Source organism: Garra rufa, chromosome 17, assembly GCF_049309525.1.
Source record: "Garra rufa chromosome 17, GarRuf1.0, whole genome shotgun sequence".
Lineage (NCBI taxonomy): Eukaryota > Metazoa > Chordata > Actinopteri > Cypriniformes > Cyprinidae > Garra > Garra rufa.
Window position 1 is genome coordinate 29366396 of NC_133377.1, and position 12223 is coordinate 29378618.

Here is a 12223-nt window from a genome sequence, read left to right on the forward strand (position 1 = left end):
AACAACCCCATAACAGGACTGATCCACCTCAATGTTTCACGATGGAGATGGTGTTCTTCTGCTTACAAGTTTTGCCTTTTTTGCACCAGACATACCGCTGATCCATGGGTCCAAAAAGTTCCAGTTTGGACACATCACTCCAAAAAACATTCTTCCAGAACTCCACAGGTCTATCCAGATCAATTTTAGGATGTTCAAGTCGGTCTTTTTGTTCTTCTTGGTCAAGAATGGTATTCGGCAAGATGCCACAACATGAAGGCCATACTTGTCTAGTGTTCATCTTGTGCTCTGCTTTGAAATGTTTTTCCTCCTTTCGTTGGGTCATCTTGCAAGTATTTGGCTGTACATTGCAGGTTTTTCTCAGTTGCTCTGATCAAACATTTTATGATATTGTGTTTTTTTGTTCAACACCCTCAAAGGTTTTCTGGTACAACACACTTTAAACTAAAGAATAATGCTGCCAGCTGTGTCTCTAGGAACTTTTAAATGTCTTGAAAATCTTCATACAGCCTTAGACTTTATAATATAATAAAACTATTTCTTCTCTATAGCTTTTGTGAGAGCTCTGTTGACTTTACCATATTTGCTACTCAACTTCAGCACATGCATGTACTAACTGTATGTATGTGTAACAGCTCAAGCTCATTCTGTTTTTAAATAGTGTTTCTAAAGGCTTTATTGTGTTTTAAGACAATTTTGTTCCCCACCATAAAATTAACTGACTAAAAAACAGCAATGTTGAACAGGGGTTGAATAATTTTGAACATGAACATTTAGAGCCAATTTAATTTTCTTTCATTAGTCATCAACTTACATTCTCAAAATTACTCAAATGTGTATGAATAAACTTTTTCTAATAGTGTACTGATGCCTTTGTTGAATTGTTTTCACAAAATTTTGTTCTCTGCAGCAAAATGTCTTTGCTGCTAACTTTTGATGATCCAGTTTAACTATACTAATAAGAAAAAATACTTTAGATAAACTAACATTTGTGCTTCATTTTTTTTTATTGCGTTCTACTGTAGAGATGTGAATTTACTTTTCCTTCAGCCTGAGGCTTATTCATTTCACTTTTTGGTGTGAAGGGCCTTTAAATTTGCTGAAAATAGAACTTTTTATGATAAAAACATCAAGAAAGCCCAGATTTAAAAAGTAATGCATAAGTAACACAAAAGTAACTTAACGCATTATTTTTTTCTATTAATTTGAAGGTCTACGAATTGAGCAAATTAAATAGGCAATATTCTAAATCTGTAGCCTCATCCAAAACATGTGCAATACTGACGTCAAAACTGATTGAATTATACATTTCTGTAAATGTTAACAATTAAAATGTATAATGTATTTTTGTAACTGATGTAATCTTGAATCTTGAAACTATTATATTTTTTAGGACTTATTATTGAAAATAGAAAGTACAGAAAGTATTGAAAGTCTGCATAAGCTATCCCTTATTATACATTTTTCCAAAGTCCAATTTATTTTTTTCCGAAAGAGTGGATGCAGCTGTTTGTAAATTTGATGTGTCTGGCTTACTCATCCACTTCCACCTGTTTTTAGCTGTACAAAACATTTGTTTTACTGATTAATATTGCAAACTGGTTTGTCTTACCATATAATTTTAATTTGTTATCTTAATTTTGAGCACAATAGTTTGTAGTGCAAACTAGTCATTATTCTTCTTGATATTTCCCTACAGCAGCTTATGAAAAGGAAGACTACCAATAAAACTTCCACATTAAAAAAATAAGGTGGATAAACTAGTCCTTAAATTAGTTCTGCCTAATTCTAACCTAAAATAGACTATTTTCTGGTTTAACAACTTCATAGCAATTGTATCTGCTTCTTCATCCACTTTAAATCATATGTGCTGGCACCCATGAAAACATCACATTTTCAACAGTAAAGTCTATAGATACTTTTGAAGAATAAAATTCCATTTACTATTTATACAGTGGGTACGGAAAGTATTCAGACCCCCTTAAATGTTTCACTCTTTGTTATATTGCAGCCATTTGCTGAAATCATTTAAGTTCATTTTTTTCCTCATTAATGTACACAGCACCCCATATTGACAGAAAAACACAGAACTGTTGACATTTTTGCAGATTTATTAAAAAAGAAAAACTGAAATATCACATGGTCCTAAGTATTCAGACCCTTTGCTGTGACACTCATATATTTAACTCAGGTGCTGTCCATTTCTTCTGATCATCCTTGAGATGGTTCTACGCCTTCATTTGAGTCCAGCTGTGTTTGATTATACTGATTGGACTTGATTAGGAAAGCCACACACCTGTCTATATAAGACCTTACAGCTCACAGTACATGTCGGAGCAAATGAGAATCATGAGGTCAAAGGAACTGCCTGAAGAGCTCAGAGACAGAATTGTGGAACGGCACAGATCTGGCCAACTTCTACTGCACTTAAGGTTCTTAAGAGCACAGTGACCTCCATAATCCTTAAATGGAAGACGTTTGGGACGACTAGAAACCTTCCTAGAGCTGGCCATCTAGCCAAACTGAGCTATCGGGGTAGAAGAGCCTTGGTGAGAGAGGTAAAGAAGAACCCAAAGATCACTGTGGCTGAGCTCCAGAGATGCAGTCGGGAGATGGGAGAAAGTTGTAGAAAGTCAACCGTCACTGCAGCCCTCCACCAGTCGGGGCTTTATGGCAGAGTGGTCCGACGGAAGCCTCTCCTCTGTGCAAGACACATGAAAGCCCGCATGGAGTTTGCTAAAAAACACCTGAAGGACTCCAAGATGGTGAGAAATAAGATTCTCTGGTCTGATGAGACCAAGATTGAACTTTTGGGCCTTAATTCTAAATGGTATGTGTGGAGAAAACCAGGCACTGCTCATCACCTGTCCAATACAGTCCCAACAGTGAAGCATGGTGGTGGCAGCATCATGCTGTGGGGGTGTTTTTCAGCTGCAGGGACAGGACGACTGGTTGCAACCGAGGGAAAGATGAATGTGGCCAAGTACAGGGATATCCTGGACGAAAACCTTCTCCAGAGTGCTCAGGACCTCAGACTGGGCCGACGGTTTACCTTCCAACAAGACAATGACCCTAAGCACACAGCTAAAAGACTAAAAGGCTTCACAACAACTCCGTGACTGTTCTTGAATGGCCCAGCCAGAGCCCTGACTTAAACCCAATTGAGCATCTCTGGAGAGACCTAAAAATGGCTGTCCACCAACGTTTACCATCCTGGCAGAACTGGAGATAATCTGCAAGGAGGAATGGCAGAGGATCCCCAAATCCAGGTGTGAAAAACTTGTTGCATCTTTCCCAAAAAGACTCATGGCTGTATTAGATCAAAAGGGTGCTTCTACTAAATACTGAGCAAAGGGTCTGAATACTTAGGACCATTTCAGTTTTTCTTTTTTAATAAATCTGCAAAAATGTCAACAATTCTGTTTTTTTTTTTTTTTCTGTCAATATGGGGTGCTGTGTGTACATTAATGAGGGAAAAAATGAACTTAAATGATTTCAGCAAATGGCTGCAATATAACAAAGAGTGAAACATTTAAGGGGGTCTGAATACTTTCCATACCCACTGTATACTCATAAGCTATTTCTAAGTTATGATCATTTGTTATTAAGGATATAAAATATTCACAACCACTGTAGGCAGGATCCTTAATGGATTTCTGGTCACTACAAAGGCCAAAAAGTGTACAGTGAGGAAAAAATTATTTGATCCCCTGCTAATTTTGTATGTTTGCCCACTAACAAAGAAATGATCAGTCTATAACTTTAATGGAACCTTAATGTACTTCTTCTTGAGCCACTCCTTTGTTGCCTTGGCTGTGTGTTTTGGGTCATTGTCATACAGGTTGTCCAGTTTTGTCTGGAACACCGCCCAGACCACCTCCTGAAGTGGTTTGAGCGATCGGCTTTAAATGCATCTCGAAAGCATTTCAGAGGGCATTTGCACCTGGTCTTGTCACGATTGGATAACTATACGATCAGAAAAAATGCATGAAGTGACCAGGTGTAAACAGCCCCTAAAAGACACCTGGGAGCCAGAAATCTTGCTGATTGATAGGGGATCAAATACTTATTTCACTCATTAAAATGCAATCAATTTAGATTTTTTTTTGTTTTTGTTATTCTGTCTCTCACTGTTAAAATAAACCTACCATTAAAATAATAGACTGACAATTTCTTTGTCAGTGGGAAAATGTACAAAATCAGCAGGGAATTTTTTTTCTCACTGTACATTTGTACATTTCACTGGAAAATATGTAACAAAATGAATTAAAACTAGTATAAGAGGGGCCAAATAATCTGAGACCACTATTTGCATTATCTAATTTAAATTTTTTTTCAAAGTTCAGTGACCTAAAAAGTGCAGATTCTGTATTAATCTAATGTCATGTAAAATAATATTTTGTTTCAGTTTAATTTGTTTACTTTTTTTAACAACACAAATGCCGCACATTTCAAAATCAATATAACAAACATCCACTATTTGTGGGTTTCAAATGGAGATGAATCATTTAGAAAACAGAATTTAACCTGGCTTTTGTGTTTCTAAAAAAAAAAAACATAAAACAAATACAATGAAAAGAACAAAAACAGTAGTTACTTTATTGTCCTCCTTTATTCATTTCAACATATATAAAAGAGACAGATTCTGAACATCCCCATTTATTACAACCCCTTACACACACACACACACACAAACAATTGCTCAAAAACACAAATAATAGAAAATTGAAAAAATGAAAAAGAAAAAAAAAACTGAAAAGAAAAGCAGCTCCTGTCAAACACAAATCAAACCACTCTGATAATAAAGGAAATAAACAAGGGTAATTAGTTTGGGCCCTGTGTTAGTTTTTATACAAATTCACTGAATAATTACTCATTAAACTGATTGCCTTTTCCAAATTGTGTAACTGCAAGGTAGAACAAAACTCACCAAATCCATATTTTCGTTTAATTACTTCCATTTTATTTGTTGTATTTACTGCAATTTCACTTCAAAGATGATCACTTCTATAGGTATATTTGGGACAAGCAGTTTGCAAAAAATAACCTAAAGAAAACAAAAAAACAAAACAAATCTGCAATCTTAACTTGCAAACCCTTTACAGAAAGCTATCAGAATGCATTATAATTGTTCTTGTTAAGCAAGTGCATAAATGTAAATGCAAATGTAAGTGACAGTAATGTAATGTACAGGAACAGTTTAAGTAACTGTTTGTCAGATGCACAATCATATTATTTTAAATGATTTTATCTCAGAAGTGAGAAAAACATACAACGTACATATGATTATGAAGGTAACTGCTTATCGTGTATTGTGTGTGTATTGGATTCTAATGTTTGCAAACAGTTCAAATAAAAGTTCAATCAGTGCTTTGGGGATCTTCATGTTAAAGGGACAGTTCACCTAAAACTTTTACTCACCCTCAAGTTGTTCCAAACCTGTATGCATTTCTTTCTTCTGTAGAACGCAAAAAAGGTATGTGAATGACAAACAACACTGGACCCCATTTATTTTCATTGTATGGACATTTGTGCTTTTGCAGAATAAAAAAATCATACATGTTAGGATCAAAATGAGAGTGAGAAAACGCCATAAGCTCATTCCGGCATGAAATAGTGATGCACATTTTTCAACACGGTCCTCCAGTGACCATATGCAAACATTCTTTACTTAGTAACTTGCCATTTAAATTAACAATAAAAAAAATTAAAAAAAAAAAAAAGCAAAATGAATTTTAATCTTCAAATGTGCTCTTTAGAAATACTCTTTATACACACTCTTACTATACACAACGTCCAGTGTTTTCAGTACATTCTCTCTGCAAGTGAACAAGGATACTCCCATACTCCAAGTGTAGTATTTTACAGTCTTTCTGCCGTCCACTTGAGTTACGAATGGCTTTTAGGAACAAAGAAGAGCTAGAAATGCCCTTATATCTCAAGGATAAAAACTCACCTTTCAGAAAACATAAAAATATTTGTATGTCAACACAAACACGCATGCACGCACACACACACACTCAAAAAGTCTCTTAGGGTTTCTTGCCCTTCTTTCTCTTCACTTGCCTTGTCATTGTCCTTGATGATGTGCTTGTGCGAGGCTGAACCATTACCCGTCCGTTAGCACTGCAGTGCAGTGTGTAATGCTCAGGGTTCAGCGGATGTCCATATTCATCCCGAAGATGGCTCAAAACTGTCCGCGAGAGTGTTTCGAAGCGCTCAGCAGCAGCAGAAAGTGCTTTGGCTGTGTGGGATCTCTGGCGCAGGAGAGCATCCCGCTGCACTGACAGGTCCTCAACCTCACCCTGCAAGGACAGGATCGCGTCCAGCTTCCTCTTGCGGCAATTCTGTGCGGCGAGCTTGTTTTTACCTCTTCTGCGCACGTCGCGCAACAGCGTGACTTCTGACCCTGAGAGATTCTGGCTGTCCAGCAGCTCCAGGAAGTTTTCGACAGGCATGTTGACGATCTGAAACGCTGAAAACGGAAGACCCATCGCCTGCACCCGACGCTCGTCACGACTCATCTCTTCTGGTTCGGCCTCATCTTCGCTTATCACTTCCTGCTTGATAGCCGTGAACCAGCTGGACGATGTGGAATTTTGAGCCTGTGAGGTTGAATAGGTATGATCGTGCCAGATGTTTTCCATAAGGTTCATAGGTGACCAATCGCGGTAAGCAGCCGCACAAGCTCCGCCTTTTGAAGAAAGAGACTCCACTTCACTGCTGTAGCCCGTGGCTCCACCCTCATCCTCACAAAACGAATCGGACGACGAAGACGGGGATGCGGGACTCCGTGAACTGCTCTCCAAAGACAGGCCAGAGTCTGAATCCTCAAGCCATTGAGCGTCCATGTCCCCTTGCATGCCGTCCAGCATCTGAGGGTTGATTGTCCCGAGATTGCCAAGATCCAACATATTGATCTGGTCAAAAACAGCCTCATCTAGGTAGCCTCCCATTTGTGAAGAGGAGGTTTCATTACGAGAGCTGTTCCCAGACAAACAGAACAGCGAGGAAGGAAGTGCACCTGCTGAGCTCTGAGATGGGTCTGAGTGAGAAGAGTTTGTGGACTCAAGACGAAAGAGAGGAGTTTGGGACGATGCAGGCCTGGAATTAGCTGATTCTCCTCCGGTTACCATTGCATCTTGAAGGCTTACGTCATAGCTGATGGGATTGGGAAGTTCAGCTTCTAAGTCTGACATACGCTGAGGGACCATGGAGTCAAAATCCTGTAGGAGGAAAACAAAAATATTGTCAAATGTAGTCCTTTTCGAATGTGTTGTGAATTAGGAGGAGATGAAATAATCCACGCAATTATTAGTGAATGAGACCCATTGAGACTTTATCCTCAGAGTAACTGATTCTTTGACACTAGTCTCATGCAAGGATCAATAATGCATATTATAGATTTAGTAGAATTTTAGTAGAATTCTACTAAAGAAGAATTTTTCCAAGTTTCTTTGATAAATAGAAAGTTCAGAAAAGTAAGTAAAGCATCCTTGCTGAATAAAAGTAGTAATTCTATAATTTCCTTCCCAAAAAATTGTATTATACTGACTCTAAGTTGTTGAATGGTGTGTATAATGTTACAAAAGCTTTTAATTTCAGATAAATGCTCATCTTTAGACCTTTTATATTCATCAACGAATCCTAAGAAAATGTACTTAGCTGCTTTAAGCATTTGTTTTTTTTCTTGAACAGCAAATCAGCATATTAGAATGATTTCTGAAGGATTAATGCCACAAAGACTGGAGTAATATTGCTGAAATTTTAGCTTTGATCACAGGAATAAATTACTATATAAAATAACATTTAAAATGTAAAAGTATGTCACAATATTCCTGTTTTTGCTGTACTTTAGATCAAATAAATGCAGGCTTTCTTTAAAAAACATCTGCCATACCATGGGTGCAGCAGGCGCAATGATATTTTGCAGTGTCTGAAAGTTTGTGTATTACAGAGTTGCAGCCAGCAGAGCTGATATCAATGGCTTATTTATTCAGTTTTCAGATGATCTATTAATCTAAATTTAAAAAACAAAAGTCCCTTATGACTGGTTTTGTGTTCCAAGGTCACAAATGTGTATTTTGAATGCAAGTCATTTAGGATAAAAACCACCTGCCAAATGCATGAAAAAGTAACTGATGCTGACACCATTGTATTGATTACTTTAATCCTAATGGAGGATGAGTCTTCCACAGAAACTACTTACATCAAATTCAGAGAGGAAGTCCTGCCATTGTGGAGGAAGCTCAAGCCCAGAAAGAGGTGGAGGAAGGGAATTACTGCCCAGCAAATCCTGTAATGAGAAGCAGCAGAAAAACTATAAATAAATAATTAAAATATTTAAAGCAGGTATCTCCAACCCTGCTTCTGAAGAGCAACCATTCTGCAGATTTCAGCTCCAACCCCAATCAAACACACCTGAACCAGCAAATCAAGGTGTTCAGGGTTACTTGACAGTTACAGGCGGGTGTTTTGGAGCAGGGTTGAAGATCCCTGATTTAAAGGGGCGGTTCACTCAAAAATGAAAGTTCTCATTCACCCTCATGTTGCATTAAGCAAGTGCAGTTGAGCTTTCATGTTTATATTATTTGATTGGCTCTATGAATGTGTTGATTATTATTTATATGTCAATAAAAGCTTAAATTAAAGAGATAGTTCACACAAAATAGAAAACTCTGTCATTAAGTACTCACCCTCATGTTGTTCCAAACCTGTAAGACCTTTGTTTATATTAGGAACACTAATTAAGATGTTTTGATGAAATCTGAGAATTTTCTGACCCTGTCATTATTTTTGTTTTCTTTGTGCACAAAAAGTATTATCGTAGCTTCATAAAATTAAAGTTGAACCACTGATGTCACATGGAGTATTTTTACAATGTCCTTACTACCTTTCTGGGCCTCGAATGTGTCAGTTGTGTTGCGGTCTATGCAGGGTAGGGCTGTGCAATATATCGAACGATATTGTGAGGCGCGTTTAGTCAATGAAGCCGGTGCTTTGATTAGTAGTAAATCTCCATCACGTGCGTTCCGCTCAGGTTCCGCTGGAGCGGCAATTGATACACAGAGACGTAAATCTCTGACAAGCTACGCCATATCGAGCTTAATATCGCATTCGATATTTAGCGCCGGCTTCATTGACTAAACACGCCTCACAATATCGTTCGATATATTGCACAGCCCTAATGCAGGGTCAAAAATCTCTTGGATTTCATCAAAAATATCTATGTTCCAAAGATGAAGGGATGTCCTAAGGGTTTGGAACAACATTAGGATAAGTAATTAATGACAGAATTTTTATTTTTGGGGGGGGTGAACTAACCCTTCTCTTCAGAAAACTTAAATATAACCACTTGATTCCACTGTGTTTATAATATCTTTATGAAATTTTTTGTGTCAACATTTTGGGTTTGTGGATTTTCAGTGGAGGGACACGAATCTCTTAGGGTTTTTTCCATTTTCATTTGTGTTATAAAAATGAATGAAACTGAATGACATTGGAGTGAGTAAATGATGACTGAATTTGTATTTTTAGGCAATCTGTCCCTTTAACATCTCACACCAGCACCACAGTTGATAGAGCTGGATGATTAAAACATTACCTAAATCACAGTTATGTAACGTTATGTAAGTATGATCGATTTGATGTAAACATTGCATTAACCTTTGCCATTAAACCTGATAAACACACCATTCTTGTTAGGCAGGTAGTGAAGATAGTTTTTTTTTACCTCCTGCTCTAATGCCGAACTCTGAGTCAGCTGGTTCAGTGAAGCAGGGCTGGTTTCCTCCTGTCCTCTCTCATCTTTCACCTCCTCCTCCTCCTCCTCATTGACTTGGTTCAGTAAAGTTTCCTAGAAAGAAATTGGGATGTCAAAATTAAGGATTAAAATGGCTTGCCATAGGGAGGCTCATAAAGTTAAACAGTGAAACAAAATGTGTGATTAGAAAAGTGCATTCAAGAGTAACTCCATGTACCACAGACTGTGGTGCACCTGTTTAAGTCTATAAACAGTAGATTCACTTCATTGAAAGAACTTTTTGCGCGCACCTGTGTTAGTCAGAGAAAAGGAAGACATATTTGCATAACATGCTTTAAACGGTGGTTCTAGGGATAATACATGACTTAACGGATTTCGGAAAGTAGGTTGAGCTCTGTCAAGACATGATCAAGTCGGATAATTTCAGAAAGAGCAGGTTTGGGCTGGAACAAAGGATGATTTACCACTCCCTCAGACAGACTACTACAAAACACTTGTCCCATTAAAAAAAAGAAAAGAAAAAACGAACGTTTCATCATTTTTTTTGGTAACACGTGTATGTTGATGAACGGTTTTTGAATGTAAGTTACTTGATGTTTAACCTGTGATTTCAATTCAAAGTTTGCCCGACAACACCTGACTGACACCTGTACATCTGGTTTGCCATGGTTACGGACCTATAAACTAATAAGCGAACAGATAAGTTAAGTTACCTCATGAACACGACTTTTATTTCCTAACAAAAAAAGAAGCTTGCAGTAAAGTTACTGAAAGCAACGTAAATAGACATATAAAACCACAGACAATAACAATAAAGATCAACTTAACTTAATAGATCTAATTTGACTACATTTAACAGCATTGCTTTAATATGTAACCTTAAACTAATTTGTTTATGTCAGTTATTGTTTCGCTTTCAGCTTTAGTTGCGCACGAGTGTAAAATACCACTTGCTATTAAGCTAACTGGCTAACTCAGCAAAAACACCTAAAGCAGTTCATATGAGGCTACTGGCGTGTCCCACGAAAAGAACACAACCTAAAATAACTGCAAAAGTACAAATAGCGTGTACAACGCCACTGTTTTGTTACCTCTTTGGAAAGTTCTCCAGCCGCACAGCAAGGCCTTGAAACGGTGCAATCCTGAGAAACTGACAGTCCGCAGCCCTCTCCAGCCCTGCGATCATCCTCTTCCCGGTGATTTTCGGCGTTTATCTCCTCGTCACCAGGGTCCCCTGACAGGTCGTGTGGCTCATCTACATCAGAGCCATCATCAGGCACCAGGTGCACCAGCCATGCACTGACACGCGTGGGGAAGCGGGCCGGGGACCCGAGTGCACGCACTTCATTCAGCAGCCTGCGGCTGGTGAAAAAATAGTCCAGCTCGGGACATTTCGGATGCACTTGATGGCCCGCCGCTGTGTCCCGGTAATGGTGAAACGGGGTCTGTATGAACGCCGAGCTCGGCCCTCCGTCTGTTTCTATCAACGGCGAGAAGTAGCCGCTCAGATATGTGTCGACATCCACGCGAACTCCTATCAAACTCAGCAGGATCGTAAACTGAATGAGTCCTTCGGTGAAATATTTCTTCATGTGGTGCATGTTTCAAAATAAATATTTCAACCTCGGGAGGCCTAAACGAGAACAAAGATCGGTCGTTTGCAGTTAAACAAAGACAAAACCCCAAACAAAAGAGCACGCGTTGACTACTCTCTGTGTCAGACAAAGAGAGCAGCCCCGACCGGCGAAACTGTTTGCTGCACTTACACACTACCGGCTTTTCATAACTTCCTGGCCTATAACATCCCAATTCCGAGATGCAGCGCCGCCATCTAATCACGCGAAGCAAAACGAGTCATTCTCGTTTGATATATTCCGTAGCGAACGACATGAACTTTTCTATTTTGTCAAGAACAAAACTCCTCGGCTATCCTGAATCGAGCCTCTCATCCGAGGAAGGGAACAACTGCTCAAATTTGCATAATTCATAAAATCCCACTCCTCACATGCGACGGAATTACCTTCGCAACAAGCTCTGATTGGACCGTTTCTGTTGTCATTCATTTAAAGAGCCAATCACAAGCAAGTTTGCTTTCCTAGCTTCCTTTTTAGTTCTTCCGCTCTTGGATGAAATATTAAAGTAAACCAACTGAGTAGTTTTGTTCGTTCTTGGTCCTGTTATTGACATATGTTTTTTATTAAGAACAAACGCCTGGTAATATGTCAAAACATACAGATACTCCCTCTTCCGTGTTGCCCTACTAACCTGCTTCAACGGTAACGTTAGATGTCATGGCTGTTGCCGTCATCAGTCATCTGTCTGTGAACCACAGACACGAGGGGAACACGAATGGTAATTCATTATCAAACTTATAAGGCGTGATGGATTGTTCTGATAATACATACACATCTATCTATCTATCTATCTATCTATCTATCTATCTATCTATCTATCTATCTA

At 38.5% G+C, this 12223-nt stretch overlaps 1 protein-coding gene across 1 annotated transcript; it reads right to left on the reverse strand.

Moving 5' to 3' along the window:
• Nucleotides 1–4612: 4612 nt before the first annotated feature.
• On the reverse strand, nucleotides 4613–11726 carry nfe2l3 (nfe2 like bZIP transcription factor 3). Its single transcript, XM_073821708.1, has 4 exons — nucleotides 10855–11726; nucleotides 9734–9856; nucleotides 8210–8296; nucleotides 4613–7226 (listed from the first exon to the last, which is right to left on the reverse strand). Exons 1-4 carry the CDS (start codon nucleotides 11362–11364, stop codon nucleotides 6033–6035), a joined length of 1914 nt encoding a protein of 637 aa, XP_073677809.1. The 5' UTR covers nucleotides 11365–11726; the 3' UTR covers nucleotides 4613–6032.
• Between the last annotated feature and the right edge of the window lie 497 nt (nucleotides 11727–12223).